Genomic DNA, 21,525 nt, shown 5'->3' on the forward strand with positions numbered 1-21,525 from the left:
CCTCCAATAAAACAATAATTACTATTAAAATTGACAGAACAAACATTCTGTATTTGTATTCAGATGTGTTGCTTCTAAGAAAGAAATTAATACAAAGTTTCAAAATTGTTTAAGTATATTTCATGTAAACACACATTTGTCTTCTACGTTAAAACCAGTTTTGTATTTTTAGATTATTTTCTTATTAATTGTAGATTATTTAATTCCTTCAAATACTTTTTTTTAATTGATATAATTTTTTTTCTGATTACAATATTCTTTAACAAGAATCATAATAAATTGAAATTTACTGTGTCCAAAAAATAGCAGAGTTTTATCTTCTAGTAGTTGTTTTAGAAATTCTTTAGTCAAAATTGGTTAAAGAATTAATTTGTAATATTATTAACACCTTCTATTGAAAAGGATTGAGTTCACCAACTTGTCTAGGACCCATAAAATATGCAAAATTAGCATTGGCGACATATGATTCCAGACTTTTTGGACACTACATATCCAATTAATATTGACAAAAAAGTTTTTTTAAGCAGAAATAGTTCATATAGTACAGTTTCATAATATCCATATATACTATTTGTATATAAATAGGGAAATGAACTCGTGTTTCTGAATACATTGAAAAAAGTGAAAATTTCAATACACGATACGTGTATGTTCAAGTTGATGTAGTCGCTTAACTGCTTCTTAAATTCAATTAAAAAAGTCTTCAATGCTTTATGAATCATTTTGAACTTTAATGTAATGTAGATTAAACAGATGCATGTATGAAATGCATTCGTAACATTTATTTCATGCATTCGTCTATTTATTCTACGTGTATTTATATATACATACATTTATAATTTATTTATTTATTTTTTCAGAATTACGAACCTATCTGTATTGATGTAGGGGCCATGCTTTGTGATCCTCAGATGCGCGGCATCAAACGAAAGTTTGACCAAGATGAAGATTCTGAGGCTGAAACACAAGAAAACCATCCTACTGTACAAAGGCAGTCAATTTTTAATATTAGTGTCTGTAAGCTCAACAGATTCCGTCAGATGCCCGATCCCGACTTGCTGAGGTCTGTGCTCATTCGAAACACAATTCGTTGCATTGAAAAAGAAATGGAGAAAGATGGAGTTAAGTTTACGTATGGCCCTAGTAGTTCCTTGTTTCTTCCGCCCATCTCTCTTAATTCCCCTTTGGGTATGCTGAATGGAGTACCTGAAGGAGGTGGCAGTCAGGGAACTGTTTCAGTAACTCATGATTGCAATGCGTACAACAAATGCACATCCTCTCTCATCCTGCCCTCGGTTATGTCTATGAGCATGGTTACGGAAAATAATTACAATAGCAACAATAGTAATCCTTATTGTTCGGACTACGATCGTTACCTAGTGAACGTAGACTCGTCATCTGGTAGGATGACACCATTTGTGAGAACTTTGTATGACCGCGTTGATTCTGGTGCCTCCTGGAATGAAGAAGGTGACAGATTAACGAGTTTGAACTGGAGTTCAGTGCTGAATTTTAATTCGTCTGCAAATAACGTCATAAACAACGGTTCGGGTGTAACTTACAACGGGACTCAAACATCCGAAAATCAATTCGATACTGGCCATAATGGTTGTTTTTCGGGAGATCCAATATTGAATCAAGAGACATTGCACACCCTTACTCCTCTTCCTACAACAGCTATATCAGTCAATGCACAGAATCAGAGTGCAAACCCTATTTCTGTTCCTGTTTCTGGCAGTACAAGTCCTACTTCTGGTAGCTTGTCATCATCAGGGAATAGCGAAGACGAAATATTCGGAGATATCGACCTATCCTTATATGACTTTGATTTATTATCTCCACTTTCGCCACCCAGCGTAAAAATGGCTCCCGTGAGTGCGGAAGAATTGATGAGGTCACTTTCTTCTAATACATCCGATTCCATCCAATCATGTCAGACTGGTAACTACTATAAAAGTGATTATTTTAGTGAGGAAAGAGAACACGTGACACCAGTTATGTCCTGACTGCTCTTTTTGTAATGCAAAAAACAAAAATTTATATTATACTAGATTTAAGTGGTCATCTGACTGAAACTCCAGTCAATTGTCTCAGGTGATGACAGTATCAGAAATGCCCAACTTCACAACTTTTACAACGGTTGTGAAACACACTTTCTCACATCAACGCAACCATAAATATATAAATAAAAAATCATTTTCATAAAAATTTGTTATTTGAAAACTGAAAAAAATTGTGATATCATCCATTTTTAAGACTAAAGGTATTTTTAATCCTTTGAAACAAGTTAACTGTTTGAAATATATTTAAAACCACCACATAAAAAATGAAAATAATAATGAAAAGAAAAAAAAACACTAATGTTATTCAATACAGATGAGTTACTGACAGGAATTGAAGTTTCATAATTTAAGATGTTCAGCCGTTTATTTATTATATATTCATTTGGATTTCCTCATTGAAAACGAAGCATTTTTTCTTTTCTTTTGGCATTTTTAAACTTAAAAAAAACAAAAAATTTAATATAAATTTTCAAAGAGATGAGTCTATTTTCTTGAAGAATCTATTTAAAATTATTAAAATTAAAAATAAATAAATAAAATGTAATATATAATGTAATAATAGGAGACTTGTTTATATGATATTTGAGAAGTAAAACTATTTGCAAAAATTTCGACTGTCAATGGGTCTGCTGTCAAATATGTCGGTAAATATCAGATAAGGCTAATGGGACCAATAGAAAACAATCCTTACACAAACATTTTGTTATTTATGTTTTCCTCGAAATAAATACATATATCTTCAAGGATTATGGTCTTAAATTCCAATGTCAGAAGTTATAAAAAATTTTTGGCCATCTTCAAAGTACCTGTTTGCTTCGACTTGTTGGAAGCAAGCTGCACAATTTCCTGCTCTACCTATCACTGGTTTTCTATTACTATTTTTAAAAATGCTCTGTTAATGTGCATCTCTAGCACAAAACCATAGGAGTTGATATCTACGAAATCATTCTTTCCGATGTATGTGTGATTCGACGGAAAAGATAAATTTCTTAAGTTTTTCCAGTTAAATAAAAATAGCTCACGACACGTCTGCAAGAGAAAGCAGGCTCTCGCTGCCTATTTAGTGCAATTACTAAATCCAACGAAGATTATTCCGAAGCAACCGACGAGCTTCTGTTAAAAGTTATATCACGGAGTGGAATGCAGTATTGCAATACTTAAAAATGAGCCAAAGAAGTCAACCAAAATGGCAATGATGTGTAAAATGTACATAATGACAACTGTTTGTGAGTCTAGTGGAATTGTATATTTATTTTATAGTAGCATACTATTAACAATTGGGTTCATACTGTCACGCAACAAACTAGTATCAGCAAATGTGTTGCCGATAAGCGAAAGGACAAAAGATTAATACGATCTTTTGTGAGAACACTAATCTTATTTGAACTAGTTAGTTTCAGAATACAATATATCCATAAATTGTACATATACATCTTGTATACTGTACATATTCTACATCAAACAGCAGGATTCCCCCTTTATTGTATTTCTTTAAACATATAGGCAAATGTCTACCATTACATTAGCAAAGTTAACTATTTTGTTATGGTGCTGTCCCAATTTGCACAGAATCGATAAAGTTTTTAAACAAAAAATAATAAATGCAGTCAGTGTCTGTCAAGGTCAACACTGTGCAGCAATGTACTTGTATAATCATTATTAATGTCCAAGCATACACCTCCTGTGCTGAATTCAGTTGTCAAAAATCCCATAATTAAAAATTCTGAAGGAAACCTTCTTCTAAGTTTAAAAAAAAATTTCAAAGTAATAGATGATTTTAATTTTCCTAATTTTACATTTAATGGAAGGATATTCAATTAAAAAATTAATAAAAACTAATTACGTTGATAGAAAACATTGACGGAAAGTACAGAACAGATTTAGTTTCAATAGAACTCGGCTAGCGAAATTTCTTTGATCTCCAAAAAAAAAAAAATCGTAAATACTGCCAATATAAAGTATATATATATATATATATATAAAGAAAACAACATAGATCAAAATTGCCTTTAAAATTTTTGTTACAAATTTGTTGTATCGACAAAATTCCCTTAATTTTATTAAAGAAATACATCATTCTGGTTATACTATACATCTATATATGAATATATACAATTTTGTAGTATAATCAGAAGAGTAAATTAATGCAGAAGTTTCCTATCAGAAACATTATTTTTTATAATTCCTATATATAAATATATATATATATATACATACACACACACATATAAGGAGCATATCTTGCCAACGTTGCAAGAATTAAACAAAATAACTGTGAGTTTGCCGGTCACACAAAAAAGTCACGAGATGTTTTTGTAAATAGTTCTGCTTATTTTTCTGTTATTATTATTATTATTATTAATATTATTATTATTATTATTATTATATTATATTATTATTATTATTATATTCCCAAAATTGAAAATAAATATTTTATAGTGTAAAAATATATATATAAATATATGTATTTATATATATATTATATATATAAAATGCCAAAGAAAACATTACAGTTTGTTATAATTTGTATATTCTCATTTAATTTATAAGTTTGCTCACAAAATGGCAGCAGCAACCAGTCATAATATTGAAATCATTACATAAACACACGAGTGTACAGAATTGTAATTTTTGAATATTCTTTCTTTAAAGTCTATTTATTACTATTGTGATATATGTATTGAGTTCGAAAATCTTACCTTATTTTCGTAAATAAAGTTCAAAAATTGTTCAAAAAAAATGTAAATGGATCAAAATGCTCATTTAAAATCATTATCGCATGCCTCGTTTTGTATGTAATTACATCATTAAAAAAAAAAGAAAAGAAAATGGACTTTTAAAAAAAGAATGCTTGAAAATGGCATAAAATGAAGTAAACAAAAATAATTGTATATTAGTACTATCAGTTTATATTCATGGAATTATACTTATAAATTGGTGTTTTGCTTAATGTTTTATACTGGTCTCTATCATATTTTTTATTTACTGTGTTCCCGTTACAGCTATTTTAAAAGGGCAGCAATCCAAAAAAGGGGGGAAACCTAAATTTATCTTCAAATAATTTTTTTAACAAGCTTAGAAGTTATCTTCCTTTGCAAAATCTTGATTAGGAATAGATAAAATTCAACTATTGTTTACGATCGAGATGCTAATTTGCATAAATTTTAAAAAGACATAACCCGAGTCATAGGATAAAATTGCGCATCGTTTGATCGAGCTCAAAAAGTGGACGTTTCTAGAGAATTGCACGATAAAGAATTGCCATTTCAGAAATAAAATATTAAAAGACTATGTAATGTTGTTGAATTTTTTAACAATTAATCATTGTTTATATATAATTATATAACTTGCGGTACAAATATAATTTTCTTAAGACAGAAATAACAAAACTGTATGGTTATTTATAATGCAAACTATAGAAATGATGCAACAATTCGAATCATTGCTAGATACCGAGTTAACGAATGTTATCGTCGGACTATTCGAAGCATTATATCGCAGAAATGGCGTAACTTTGTCGTGAAATTCCTCGAAATTCTGTCCACGTTTCAAGCTTTCGTTGATGTACATTTTGTTCCTAAAATTCGGAGTAAAATATTACTAAATATAGGGAGTTTTCTTTCTTCAAAGCAATTAAAATGTTCTGCCATTAACAATGCTTATAACTAATGCTTCCTTTATACACATTTTTAATTCATAATTACCAAATACTCATTAAATCACATCATGATCCACTAATCAGAAATATGCTTGCATGTGTACTTATGTGCCAAGTCAAAAAAATAAAAGGTGAATATTCTCTATGAGAACAATTATCGTCTTCAAAATACCTGCTGCCCATCAATTTAAAAAAATTGACATTTGGAATGTTTCTTTATTTTTTTTTGTTATTGTATCATCATATTTTTATTATTGCTATTATGTATAAAGTGAAAATTTTATTTTAACTGTGCTACATATGATATGTAAATAGATGCAGAGAATTATTCATTCATTAAAAATGTACATTTTTACAGAAACAAGCAGTGATTTGACCAGTATCTGGCTAGTATTGTTGCCTTGTAGAGTAAATTGAGTATGGCATTTCAATAAAAAGAAAAGATATAAGTATTTTTAAAAAGGGAAAAAAGTAAAAATAAGCAAACACATTGGAAATTTTTCCATCTTTTTTCTAACGTATAGCCTTATTGCTGTTTACTTCTTAAGAGACAACTAATTAGGAGATAGTCGTCTATACATACATATGTATATATGTACGATTTATTTACAAATTTTACGATTATACTTTTTAATATTAAAATAATTAATTCACGATAAAATTTTAGTTGAAAATTTCTACAAAACGATGTTGAAAACAAAAAAAGTACCGAGAAAACTGAATGCAAGGAGTTAATTTGTAAATGGTGAAGCCCTGAAAGAAGAATGTGTACTTTTGGTGCTTTTGTTATTGTTGTTTGTTGTTGTGTAAATAGGGTACGATGCTCAGTTAGCTCTAGATTGTTGTTGAGTACATCAGGACGACGGATGTTATAAATACTTGTTAGATGAATATCTGATGACGATGAAAGTGGAAATATTGTAATGTATGAACAAAACCCTGAACTGAAATGTATGGGTTATGGTATGATTATTTATTACTTCTAGTAATGGATGACACAAATTCACACTGTATATTTATATATTAAAGTAAAAGAATGCTTAGCATTGTATAATTCTCCAAAAGCTTCCATTAAAAAGCTCTATCAAACTATAAATATGGTAAATATTGTTTTATTTCAACATTTATATCACGATTAAAAATTCTTAACCAATATCAAAACGTGCAATAAACAAAATAGTGTAATTTATCGTTCCATTTAACTATTAAAACACAAAGAAAGAACATAATAACAATAACTCAAACCAATTTTTAGAGCATAAAGATTTTCCGACCACTCCGAAGTACTATTTTGCTACATAATTATTATTATTTTTTAATAATAATAATTTGCTATCCTATTATATATATATATAATATTTTAAACTACATTAAGCAGGTTAAAATACAATTATTATATTTTAAACTGCATATCTTTAATCTGAAGAATTAAATCCTTTTGTAGATGTTACAAATATAGTAAATTCCCGAAAACAGCTACAAACATTCCTTTAGTTGAAAATATTGAGCCAAAATGTGTATTTTTTTGTGTTTTTGATTCATTAAAAATTGGTTTGTCAGTTTTAATATAAAAAATGATTTTCGATATGATTGAATGGAATCATTTTTTATACAGTAGACCCCCCCTATAACACGGTAGATAAGTTCCGTGTTATACGAATCCGTGTTGTACGAGTCACTTAAATACACGAGCCAATCACAGCCCGGCACACGGGCTGTGATTGGCTCGTGTATTTAAGTGACTCGTACAACACGGATTCGTATAACACGGATTCGTATAACACGGAACTTATCTACCGTGTTATAGGGAGGTTCTAATGTACTTGAACAAAAAACAATCTTTGAAATATCCAATTTATAAAATGTTATAGACATTATTATAAAAATAAAAATATTAAAATTAAATTAAATGTTTTAATTTATAATACGTAAAAATTTAATTAAAACAAAAAAATTAGTCTCTAATTCGAAATTTCCGTTTATTCGGTAGAACTAGAAACTATTTTATAAATTAAATTTATATTTAAATATATCAATATTTAATTTTATTCACAAAATACTTTAAAATTGAAAATGATAAAAATTCAAATTTGTATAAACAAATATTTGTTAGGGAAATCCAAAGTTTGAAATTTTAATTGTCTGCGTATTGATTCGGCAGAAACATTTGGTAATTTTAATAAGCAATAAAGTATATAAAAATGTTTTTAAATTTTAATGTACATAAATTGTATTAAAATTTTTGGTGTAAAAAAACTTGTATATTTAAATATATTTTATGTATTTTTTGGAATTTTTTTTAATATGAACTAATATTTATTGGTGAGAGAATCTTTTAATTCATTCAAAGTATATAAATTAGAATAGTTAAATTTTCTTTTACATTATTTAAATATATTTTTTTTTAATTAACAAATGGATTTTTATAAAAATTAATTAAAGTAACACGTAATTTATTTATTCACAAACAACTCTACTAAAGCCAACCATTGCCGTATGCTATCGGGTTACTTAGAACGGTTGGCTTTAGTATTTATTTATTTCTGCAAAAAACATTGAAGAATTAAATATTGAATTTTTCTATAACTTTAACTTTTGAACGTTTATTTTATATAGAATGACTAGCAAATTCCCTGTACATACAAATTAGAAATTATCTCTATACTGCTCTTTATTTTCCATACAAATTTCTGTATTCTTCTGGGCATCATCTTCTATTTTTATAGTTGGAAGTCATTAGACAGTCCTGATTCCAATTTTTATCTTGTAAATTATTACATGATAAAAAATATTGCAATGCTTAAAACAAATTATCAAGTGTGGACTTAGACTTGATATAGAATAGTATCCTTTAAGTCCAGTCTATCACTGAATGTTTCTAATTGGGAGACAAGGACACAATCTCATGTGTAGAGACTTTATGGATCCTCTATGAAATAACATTTAAAGCTCTAAAATTATTATTAATATAACTTTGTAGTTGAAAACAAAATTTAAAAGTTACAATATTACCAATTTTGATCAGTCCTGTGACTTACCTTTTTGATCTTGCCGTCCTTGAGGATCTGTTGAGCTTTCTGAGGGGCAAGAGATTTGAAAGCTTTTCTGGATTTGAGTCTATATACCTCATTGAACATCTTATAAACATTTAAAGTACTAACACTGGAACAATTGTTTGTTTTTATTTCTGTCTCTTTCTACCCTTTCTGCATAAGAGACCGCCGTAATCGTGTTCGTCGTGGATCCGGTTAGACCCACAATGGGAGTGGCCAGGTGACGAGGAAAAGGATCTAATATATTTGGAACAGGCCGTCTCGAAAACTTCCTGGGGGTTCTTCAATCACCCAGATTCAATCTTGTGTTCCTCAGATCAAGTAGGCTGACTTCCATGGTGAATGTTACTTGAATTTATTTTATTTACAGTTTAAACAAATGTGAAAAACAAATCCAATAACCCGATTATTAATTAATGCCAAATGATCACTGGATTCTTTGAGCTATACTAAGGCTAGTTTATTAATTAGATATAAGGTAATTTGACACACGATGGCAGCCTAACCACCTACCTCTAATCATCAAATTACTTTATATCTAATTATTAAACTAGCCTTAATATAGCCTGACAAGTCCAGCAGATCATTTGGCCTATTTGCAAAAACATGGGTATTTCCAGTGCTTTGGGTATTAATTCTAGCCAAAAAATTACTTTATATCAAAACAATTTGATTAATTGATGAATTAAGCTATTTATATATATATATATATATTATATTTAATCTGTTTAGTAATTTATATACTGTAGAATATACATATTTAAAGAGACGATACTATAATTATTTGTATGTACCTGTACAGAGACTATAGATTTGCTATGCATGAGATTGTATTCCAAATCTTTCTGTTATAGAATATTTTGATGATAAATTCATTGGATGATGGATTAAATGCAGATCTAATACGGTGCGATCTCCTCAGAGGCCACACTTAACAGACGAAAATTCATTTTGGGAGTCGTCTTCTTCATTTTTTGTATAGTCTAGAAGCAGAGAGTAAAGAACACGAGAGTGCAACATAAAATTTAACTTATTTAGGAGTAAATGTAAAAAATTCTGTTCAAATTCAATTTAAACTGAAATTTTAAATATTTTACATATATTTTTTTATGCGCAGCATCACTCCACTGTATACTATGCTTTTATTATATATACATATATAAAAACAACTCTTAGGAGATTTAGCAGACAAATTTATCACAAAAGAATGTTTAATTTGCAATTATAGATGTAAATTAAATAAAAATATGTTTTAAGTCAACATTTAATTGCTGCTTTTTGTATTTAGATAAGATACCTCTATTGAATATATAAGTGAAGAGAAGAAAAAATGGTGGAAATATTAAGTGTTTCAGGTATTGACCCTATACAGTGTACTAATTATAGTCAACTCCATTGTCCAGTTTTGGGAGTGGACATTCATTGAATCAGTTCTATTTAAATAATGATAAAACCTAGATATTTTAAAATAATGTTTAATTAATTAATTAATTAGAATATTTTAATTTTAATATTAATTAATGCGGAATTAAAAAATAATAAAGTAGAATAGAAATTCATTTAAGTTCAAGCAACGAAGACTTATTTAGTGTACTGTACATCATGTTGTTGTTATACATTAAGTAAATATTGCTGCAAACTGCTACATTTACCAAGTGAAACTTTCCATAAATATCCTTTTTTAACAACAAAAAAGGTTAACGAGCTCTGTACTAAAGAGAATTATTCTCATCTCGTACTTAAAATAAAGTTTTCTAATTAAAATATCAAATTTATGGAAAAAAGTATCGAAATTTTAAATACTTGTATTTTAAAGAATAATTACAATAAATAAATAAATATGATATACGAAACCAAAACAAATACCACGTGGTTAGATTTTAAATTTTCTATCTCTCAACCGATTGGTTCTTCGATTTTGTGACGAAATCATCCTATTGGTCAAATTTTTGTATACGTTTACAAAGCCAATTCATTCGACCAATAGAGATTACAATTTAAAATAATTATATATCGATTTCCCGATTAAACGGGTCACAGATGCGTTACTAATCTGTGACCCGGGTAATTTTTAAAACGGGTTTATCCGAAGACCCGAGGATTTTCAAGGCTGGGGTTTATTACTTTGCAACAGGAGACGAGTGTGTAGAAATTAAATGTTTTATACTATAACTCCTATTCGAGGGCATTCAGAAATTTAGGGCAAAGATGTTTGCATCTCTTCAGTTAAGCCACCTACTGTATTTCTGGAAAGAAGTGGTGTGACTAGTAAATGTACCGCATTCGATAGAACAATAAAATTGATTTACAGGGGCGGATCCACGGGCTGCAGCCTTTCGTATTGACACTGGACACACACGATTTTCTTTACGTATGCAAACTTCATACTGTTTTAACACGTGGATTTGCGTAGGGGCATTATAACCCCGGGACACCTAAGCGTGACGTGCCCTAGTATTTTCAGTTGTCTCGAAAGAATTGTGAAACAGGCTATTGTCGTCGTGTGAATCGACTTTTATTTTCCATCTGTCTTCGAGTTTTTCTCTAACTGGATCGAGAAGATCCTGGAGCGAAGATCTTGTTTGTTTTTGTTTAATAAAGTAAACAATGTATGAGGGTTTTATCATTGTAGCGAGAGTTGAAAAATTTTTCTCAGCTCTTAACAGTTGAATACAAAGCAATCCTCGACATGTTTTCAGTGATTTCCAACTATCGACATGGAAGATGATGTCTAGAAGAACTTTAATTTAAAATTTGTGCGAGGAATGGTAAGGAAGGGAACATACAGAATAACTTCTCACAAGGATCTTTTGTGGGTACTATATGTATATATGGTTAATGTTACCTATGGTAGCGAACGTGGCGGCTCGTCTCAGAAACAGCGGGGACGCACGTTCTAACCTAACCTGACCTATTCTAATAAATTACCCTATTATAATAATTTGGTTGTTAATAATTATGGTAAATTTATTAGAATAGGTTAGGTTAGAACGTGCGTCCCCGCTGTTTCAGAGACGAGCCGCCATGTTCGCTACCATAGGTAACATTAACCATATATATATATAATATATATATATATAAGACAGTGGAGCTGACGAAGCATGTAGTTGATACTGTTTTCAATTGTTTCGAAATATTAATCCATAAAATATCCTGATCGTTCACAATAGCAAATCTCTAATTTGCATATATGTTCGTATCTATCTCTTATTATTTAAATTTAATGAAGTTTTAACCTTATTAAAATAATAAACGACTTAACTTCATTAAAATTACGATTAAAGTTTCAAATTTTAATCAAAAGTTAATAAGTCTATTTTAATTATTGAAATAACATTAAATTTGTTTGGTATCTACGTTAATAGCATTAAGCATGTTTTGTTTCGTCTTCGTTAAGGACATTTATTTAATACACTTAAATACATTTTCTTCCATTTTATTTTTAAAATTAATTATCAGTTCTCTGTTGTACCATTTTATTCTCAGAAGATGTCAAGAGTAATGAAGCTGAGGAGGATTCGATGTCTGCAATAATGGAATTTAAAGGTAATTCGTCGTGTGAAACGTGATTTTTATAAGTTAAAATATTAACTCATTACTTAGGGTTGCCCAAAGAACCATTCAAAATTGCGGAAAATCCTTCAATTAATTGTTGAGATGGTTTTTTCATTCGGCACACTTTGAAACTAATTACTGCATTAGTGAATTACTTGTATAAAATATGGTATTGAGCTATTTTAATTTATTTCCGATCACGTTTCACTTCGAAATTTAATTTTTAATATATTTCACTTAAATATAATACGTTTAAAAATTTTAAACTGAATTTACAAAATGAAGACACTTGCAAAGAGGAAAGCAATACGGGAATTTCGTCATTGATGTAGTCATATTTTTTAAATGATTCAAAAACTCGACATCATCAGTATTGCAATTTATGGATTCTTTAGTGATTCATACTGATACGAATCAATATTTCGAAATAATATTCCGCGTGTTCGCTCGAAAGAATTGTTTTTAAAATGTTTTTTTTTTTTTTAACTCTTTCCGCCCTGTGGGCACTAAGAGGGCCTCTTTTAGTAGGCCCATTATGGGTTCGGCCAGGCCCACAATGGGGCGACCGGGTGGTGAGGGACGAGGCCCGATATATCCGAACGGACCACCCCCCGAAAAATTCCTGGGGATTATTCGACCCGCTCGGATTTGATCCCGGGTCCCCCAGAGCGGTAGGCGGCAGCCTACCGCTCTGGGGGACCCGCTCGGCCATTTACCTTTACCGCTCGGCCATCCGGCCGTCTTTTAAAATGTTTATCAATCAACTTACTTTGGCTGCAATATACGGGCAGTAGCGGATTATGTTTCTTTGAGGTCCTGGTGCAAATTTCTTATGAGGCCTTTTATGCAAAAGTGTTATTTTATATTAAAAAGACAATAAGATCCTCAAATAAGTTTTTTCTTTATAATATACACTTTTTAAACGTTCACTAAATTTTTAGAGGCATATCTTTTTGTAAGCAATTTTTGATGCCGCTGGAAACGACGAGGCTCTAGTGAACCTTTCGGGTGTTTACAGGGAGGTCCAAGACTAAATTTCTGGTAGTTCAACGGCAGTATATTTTTGCAATGAACACATTCCACACAAATCTTTAAAGAATACTGTTCTGAGCTCGCTTTACCATTCGTATTCACAAATAAACGCGGATAACTAAATTTTGGGCAACCCATTTCGAAGTATCTGCATTATAAAAACAGTAATTTTTAAATTTCTAGACACGTAAATTTGTAAAAGTATTGTTTAGGATCATTGTATTTTGTCAAGAGATCCGGACCACTTACCTTTGGGGGCCCCTTGAAAACACAAATGAAATGAAATAGCTAATTTAAATGAAATGAAATGAAATAGCTAATTTAAAACACGTGTATTTAAGGCCCTCGTAAATGTAAGTCTCGTGCTAAATGGTCTCGCTAGTTCCTCTATGACAGGGCCTGTTTATAGTAATCAGAAGAGTAACATTAAATAATAATTGTTACTGAAAGAATCGGGCAGAAAGATCGTTGCAAATGTAATTCTCACCGAAGAACCGGCAATCATTGTGTATAGAAATTGGGTAGTAATTTCTTCAAGGTACAGCCTACAGGCGAGCATTTACATTTAAAAAACATTCATATTTAATGTCGAAGAATCAATTAATAAGGAAACAATAGTAAAGTGCTCAGGAAAATCGTATTGTACGACATATAATTTTGATATAGCTAAGCAGAGTTTGCATGTACTCATGCTGCATATTTTAATGGTAAATTGCTTCTTTTAAATTCCTTTATTTTCCCTCGTGTATTCTAGTTTTTGCTTTCTAAAACTCGTAATATAGTAATAAAAACTTTGGGTTCGGTTACCAAAGGCTGTGCTGAAGCGTCTTCGGCTGAACGATATGCAATAAAATACGATAATACAAATGAATTATTTGAGGAGCTGTGCAAAAGCTCGAGGAATTATACGAGTGAATTGCTTGGAAACAATATAAATTAATTGCTGAAAGAAGAAATTCCTCATCATTTATACACTGCTTACTTAACAATTTTATTAAGTTACTCGTAAGGATCCGGGTTCAAATTCGAATCGGATTCAAATATCAATTCGTTTGGCGTATTGCTCGTCCTTCGTGCATGATGACAAATCTCGTAAATGTTGAAGGGTAGATGATCACTCAGCATGGATGAAGAATGTTGAAAATACATCAATTTAGAGACGAATTCAACGGCTAAAAATGGATTTATTACTATAAAAATGAGATCTTCTGTTAAATATGCAGTTATATTCATTGTTTGTGTCAAATTATCTTAATTGCGTTAAATTTATTTGCTGAAAAAGTACTATCGTGCAAGAATGATTAACTCAATTTTAAGAATAAAGTAAATTATATAACTGGCGTAGTCCTTATCGAACTAAAATTGGCCGTACTTGTACAAAGTGATTAATGGCACTCGAGCACGCACTTTCTCTCTTCGATTGTTGCTTTCTGAAAATATAATATAGAAAAAATTGCTTTTCATTTATTAACAGACCTCATATCTTTTGTTATTTTCCTTTCTGTTAGCAAAACTAATTAATTTAAGAGTGCACGTTTCAAAATATCTTACGAAAACTGCTCTATCAATTGAGAGCTGCGCAGTTGATTTATCATAATAGAATATGATTCTTCTTGATTTTCAAATTTTGGGAATCTTTAAAGTTAAAATTAGTTATATCAACAAATGCTCCGAGCAAGGATCAAAATGGCGACTATAAACGGACGATTCTAGTTTTAATTTAATTTAGTTTAAATTTAATGTATGCAGTAAGATCTCCCATGTATGTCACGTTTTGTGGCTGGTGTATACGTCACAGTTCCTAGAATCCATTAACACATACAATAGATAATTCTCGTGTAATAAGTGTAGTATGATGCCAGAATATAAATCTGCACTCTTTGTAGTAAACAAAAGAAAATTAATTTTTCAATCATTTACTATTATTTATATGTGTATTTATGTGTTGTTTATTTGTTTCGTCGAATTATATACTTACATAAAGTTACTACTATAAAATTGTTTGGAAAACATAATTTAACGGTAAGCTGTATGGTTTTTGAATGTGGGACAAACACGTTTAAGCTGTTTTGCCCGTTATAAATAGATCCGACCCACAATGGAGTCGGCAAGCAAAGTTTCGGTTGACAAAATGTATTTACGAAAGTGATCAAAACCAGTCGCAACAATTGAACTGGTACCTGTAGTTGGTCGTACCTCACCAGCGTAGTTTTTCTGCATTTTATTCACACGCCTAACACCGCATGCCCATTTCCCATAAACAATTCCCCTTTTGGAAAATTGCCCATGTGTTGCATCAATTCCTTAAATTGTACTGGATTTGATGGACGGATGACCGAAGCCTTAAACGCTCTGGCTACCCAGCCGTCTGGCACAGTTCAAAGGCGTTTAAAACCTGATTCGATCCCGAGTTCTCCTCTGGGAGATGCTTTATTACAATTGAACAATACAACACTCAAATATACAAATTTGTAATAAACATGGCTTCAAAAGCTATGTTCATCCTCAATCTTATCTCAAAGTCTTCAAGTGAAATCACACTTTAAGGAGGATATTTGGAATAACAAAGATTTTACACTTGACAACTTGAAGTTCCTCTGAAGTCTCGAGTTGATTGATGTCATCAAGATGTCTCCATAAAAAGAACTTTCTAAGATTCGGATTTAGAGAATATGCAAACCATCTGTTTCTATTCCGTAGTGCTTTTCATTATGCAAAGATTATTGAAATTGAGATCAAACGTATTGAAATAATTTTAATAGAAACAGCTTCAAATGCCGATCTAAATGTTATTTAAGTAGGATTTCCTTCGGTTGTAATAAAATGTTAAACTTTGTAAATGAGTTTGTTGAATGGACAATTCTGGTCGCTGTTGTTACTTCAATACGTTCAAAACCCTATCAATACTTTAGAAATTCATACCAATAGTTTTCAGGAAAATATTGGTATGATATATGACACAATAAATAAATCGAAAAATATTGCATAATTTATAAAATTTTTGTTTAAAGTCCATCTAATTGTTCTCCCTGTGAAGACTTCACATAGGTAGACTGCCACCCCTTCGGGCTTCAAAACTTTGTCTCTGGACTCAATTATGATTTCTTCAGATTTGGAATTGTATTACATAATTTAAAAGTTATACAAATTTTTGATTTTTAGACTATTCAGTTAAGAAATTTATTCGGTAGATCTGTCAATTAATCTCCAGAACTATTTCCCCTTAAATCCCAGCCTTCTGGAGAATCCTTCTTTGGAAGCAGTTGTCAGCTTGGGCTAGAAATTTTTGCCTTTTACTCTCCTAGCTGTTATAACATAACACAGGAAAGTATTGTAATGAAGTGAGATTTGACCCTCTGAGTTTTTTGCAAATCTCAATGATTTGAGACCCCCTGAACCCAAATGATTCAAAAAGAAGGGAGGAACGTTTCCGTGTGTGTGTGTTGGAATCTGTTTCATTTAATATCTCGGATTGGGGTAAAGATTAAAAAATGAAATTTGGCACAATAAACTGTATATAAGGAGCATCGATGCTGTTAAATTTTGGTGGTTAAAGGTCGAGAGTGTGAGGAGATAGAGGAGATCCTGTCATATTTCAAGTGGGGTCAAACTTAATGAAAATTTTACACATTATTGGCATTTGAAAACTTGTCTCTACCCTCAAAAATAAGCTTGTTTTTGCCTTTGGTAATAATATAAATTTATCTTTTAATAACATCTCATAATGGATGGTGCCATACAGTTTTAACTTCGAGCTAATGTCATAGTGTTCTTTAAACTTAAAAATCTCCATTTTATTTTTTTTTTTTTTTTTTTTAAATGGAAATTTTTATCATAATTCAATAGCCACTTTAAGCTATTGTTATTACTTATATTTTATATCATAGTATAATTGAAAATTATTGGACTTTCTAAGGGTCTCCTTGTGGCCGGATGGCCGAGCGGTCAAGGTTAGCAGCCTGCCGCCCAGGGGGACCCGGGATCGAAGCCGGACGGGTCGAATTATCCCCAGGAAATTTTCGGGGGGTGGTCCGTCCGGATATGTCGGTCCCCGTCCCTCACCACCCGGCCACCCCATTGTGGGCCTGGCCGAACTCATAATGGGCTTGCTATATGAGGCCCTCTTAGTGCCCACTGGGCGGAAAGAGTTACAAAAAAAAAAAAAAAAAAAAAAAAGGTCTCCTTAACCTCCTGTTAGAATGCCAGGAAAGTTGAGCAAAAGCCCTTGACAACTTTTTATAATGTTTTCTATAGATAAACTTTTTATATAATACTTATTATATACTGTTCAATGTAATCTGTGTTTTACTTTTTTACTACTAGTAATCTGTCTAATAGAAAAAGCCAATAAAGTAATATAAATCTATTGATATTATTGTGATAAAGAGAATGAAAATTGAATAAATGATTAAAAGTTCCACAAGTTTGGCTGATTATCTACAATTGTCTTTTACTTCTCAACCTTTCCTAGTTGGACAGTATTGATTGTGACTGAATTCCCTTAATACATTATTTATGTTAGGTTTGGATCTCCAAATAATTAAGACATCATCTATGTACTGTGTATTTAGTATAACTTACAGCCCTAAATTGTCCAATACTTTTCATTCTAAAGCTCTAAGAATCAATTCACATAAGTTGCCTGAAAGGGGACTTATGTGAATTGATTCTTAGAGCTTACCCATATTCTAAACAATTCATAGACATATCTATATATTGTCTAGAATAGGGCATAATTGTTTGCCTGGTTTGTCCATTTTGGTGAAGGTAAAAAGCCTTGGTATTTGTGGAGAAAACACTGTGGCATAGTTTAAATTCAAGTATCTAGCCAGGCTTGTGCAGGTAAATGTGGCAACTCTATTTTGAGACCACAAACCCATCTTCTATCTGTCTGCAACTCTGTGGATCCTATATACTGTTCTAGTAATGACACATAAGTGAATCTTTTCAATAAAATTATATTTATGTTTTTATCCAACTTAATAAGTGCGAGACGTTTCCTCTTTGCTTTTATACATGGTTTTCCATAGTTGATCTGTTATTGTATCCATTGCTTATCGTGTTGAAAACCACCCACCATCTGAAGAAGTCTCTGAGCTTCCTTCACACCTGTTAATAATTTTTCAATGTTTGGTACGAGGATATCTGGACTAATTCTTCTTGACTTTGGGGCAAACATGGGGCCATACTTAAATGCTTGAACCAGGTGTTCCAGTGCAGTGATATTGTTCAAATAAACAATTCGCATCTGTAAGCTTTCCTCCGGCATTTGTTTCTGGTTGGAAAAGATCCATCATAATTTTTTGTAATATTTCTTATGTAATGCTTGAGTTACCTATTCTTCTACAACTCCTAGACAAAAAATTAGAATGTTAGAAAAAACAGCCATAAAAAAAACTAAATTGCAATGCAAATTTGCATATTGCTGAGCAGAGCAGTATAACGGTACAACATGGGGCGTAAGTGCAACATCAGTGACAGAACTAAAAACACTATCATAGCCTTGCACAAAGCAGGAAGAACACAAAAAGAAATTGCAAATTATGTAGTGCTCTCAGCTAACAGTCTCTAGAATACTGAAACAACAAAACCATGTTCAAGTTTTAACTAACAAATGCCAGAAATGTGGATGTAAACAAGCAACGACTGTGAGGAATGAGAGAAACTTGAGAAGGATTGTCATGCAAAATCACTTTAAAAGCTTTAAACACTTGCATGTAAAATGGAGAGCAACTGGAGTGAATGTTAGTAGCCAAACCACATGCCAAAGGTTGCACGACTTGCACTTTAACTGTCTGTTCTCGAGACAAAGCCATCTAACTAAAAAGCAACAACAAGTGCACGTCGGATGGTGCAGAGAGAGGCTCATACGGGGAGAAGACTATTGGAATAACGTTCTCCTCGGCAACGAATCCGTTTAATCTCTCCTGTGGTGACCAAGGCCCACGTGTATGGAGAACAATCAAAGAACCTTCAAAAAGCACTGTAGAGAGTTGTGAAGTTTGCATCATCCATCACGATCTGGGGATGCACAAATACTAACGGTGTAGGAGAGCTGTGCAATCTTTGGGAATGTGTCAATGCATGTTAGAGACATATCAAGACATCTTAGAGACATGTTTACTGATACCAATTGCTAGAGGATTGTAGTTGAGGAAACATTTCTATTTCAACAAGCACAGAGAACGTTGGCGTCCTTTCATACCACAAAGTCAATGATACGTTGGTTACAAGAACGAAAGATTGCATTCCTACCTTGGTCAAGCAATTCCCCAGACTTAAACCCCATTGAAAATTTGTGGGGAGTCACAAAAGGACAACTTAATGAACAGTGTCCAACTTTTAAAGAGGAACTAGTGATGTTCGTTTGACACATTTGGAACTGCATCACTGGAAATAAATGTGAAGTATTAACCTGCATCATGCCCAACAGATTGCAAACAGTAATTATGGCAAATGGCAACATCACAAAATATTAAGTTTATTTTGTTGTATTTCCTATATTTAACCCACATTTAGCTAATGTTCTAATTTTCTGTCGTGGTCAAACGGTTATTCTATTTTTTTGTCATTTCATTTCCATTTGTAACAAAAAAACATAAGTTAATTTGTCTGATTAATGGATATAATAAATATACATAAGCACTGTTTATGTAGTGTCGAAAAAAGTTTCGTACCGTGTGTTGTTCGTGAGAAAATGTACACTAAACTTTCAGTTAGGTGAATATTCTAATTTTTTGTCTAGGAGTTGTAGACTAACAGCCCTTGCATTGACTTCTGACAAAGGTTTGGGTCTTTCACATGAAGAAAATTCTCAAATTTTACTAGGTTTGTTAGCTTAATATACATGTCTCTTCTAGTACTTATGGTTGTGTTATGTAGACAAATGTAATAAAGTGAAGTCACATGGCAAATTTTATAACTCATTTTAAAAAATCCTTGGAAGACTAAAAATTGTTTTTTTCTTTCAACAGTTCATTAAACTTTCATTGGTGGATTATCTGAATATGTTGGGCTCTCTCACTGCCTGGCTGTTGTGGGCCTAGGTATAACCCATGATAATTTGATAAATTTTTTGGAACCTAATTAATTAAATACTCTAAATTACAATGGCAATTTTTTTCCAAATTTAACAACTCAGCATAACATCTTTATAAAAGTTTACTTTCCTCTTAAATACTGGGCATTCTTGATGTATATTGTAGTTATGTTGCTAAAAAATTCTGAGTAAAGTCATTTTTCTAGCAAAGAACACAAAGACACACCATCACAAAGTTAAAATTGTGCATAGTGCCATATGTTATAACAAATATTTTAAATAAAATGGCAAATGTTTAATTTTGAGGGTAGAGATGTTTTATAAAATATTGTACATGCTAACGAGCAAAATTTTCATTAAGTCCGAGATAAAGGTGGGTCACGTATTGTATCCACTCACCCCTTGAGCTCTAATCACCAAAATTTAATAGTATCAATACCTGTCATACACAAGCTACAATACCAAATTTCATTTCTTAATTTTTACCCCATGCAGAGATATTAAACAACTAGAGACACACACAATTTTTTTCTTTTTTTTTTTTTGGGTTATCTCGAAATGTAAAGATTTGCAATAAAAAACTCAGCGACACAATTCCAATTTATAGTACGTGTTGTATATGTAGCCCAGGGAAAGTAAAAAAACAACTTATGGTGAACCAACACACATTGGACATCTGTGAGAAACAAATTGACGGAAGCAATGTGGTCGATTTTAGGTATACCAGAAATGCAGAAACATTTTGGGGTAATTTCTGTGCGCGCGGATGTTAGTGGGGGGCACGATTTTGTTCACCCTGTCTGAAGCTTAATAACTTCCATGCTTTTTGTCAAAAATTTCTGAAAATTTTGCAGGGAGGTTTGTGTATTAGGGGATTGATGCTATTAAATTTCAGTGGTTAAAGGTCAATGGTGGGGAGATAGACGGGAGTCATGTGTCGTATCCAAGTAGGGTCGGACTTAATGACAATTTTACTCGTCGTTAGCATTTACGACTTTTTATAAAACCCGTCCCTACCCTCAAAATTAAGCTTTTTTGTCAGTTTATAATAAAAGTGTTAAAAGTTTTTAATAATAAAATATCATAACAGGCGATACCTCACAGTTTTAAATGCTGCAAAGTTAA

At 31.5% G+C, this 21,525-nt stretch overlaps 1 protein-coding gene across 3 annotated transcripts in view; it reads left to right on the forward strand.

Annotated features, from left to right (window-relative positions):
* Positions 1-6,817, forward strand: part of LOC136973399 (SERTA domain-containing protein 2-like) — a 49,588-nt gene extending 42,771 nt beyond the window's left edge. For all 3 annotated transcript variants that reach the window (XM_067268119.1, XM_067268121.1, XM_067268122.1), the window contains one exon: positions 861-6,817. In XM_067268119.1, the coding sequence (XP_067124220.1) occupies positions 894-2,006 (1,113 nt within the window). In that variant the 5' untranslated portion in view covers positions 861-893 and the 3' untranslated portion in view covers positions 2,007-6,817. The remainder of the gene's footprint in view (positions 1-860) is intronic.
* Positions 6,818-21,525: the final 14,708 nt, after the last annotated feature.

Source organism: Centruroides vittatus, unplaced genomic scaffold (assembly GCF_030686945.1).
Source record: "Centruroides vittatus isolate TY-2023 unplaced genomic scaffold, ASM3068694v2 contig_3169, whole genome shotgun sequence".
Lineage (NCBI taxonomy): Eukaryota > Metazoa > Arthropoda > Arachnida > Scorpiones > Buthidae > Centruroides > Centruroides vittatus.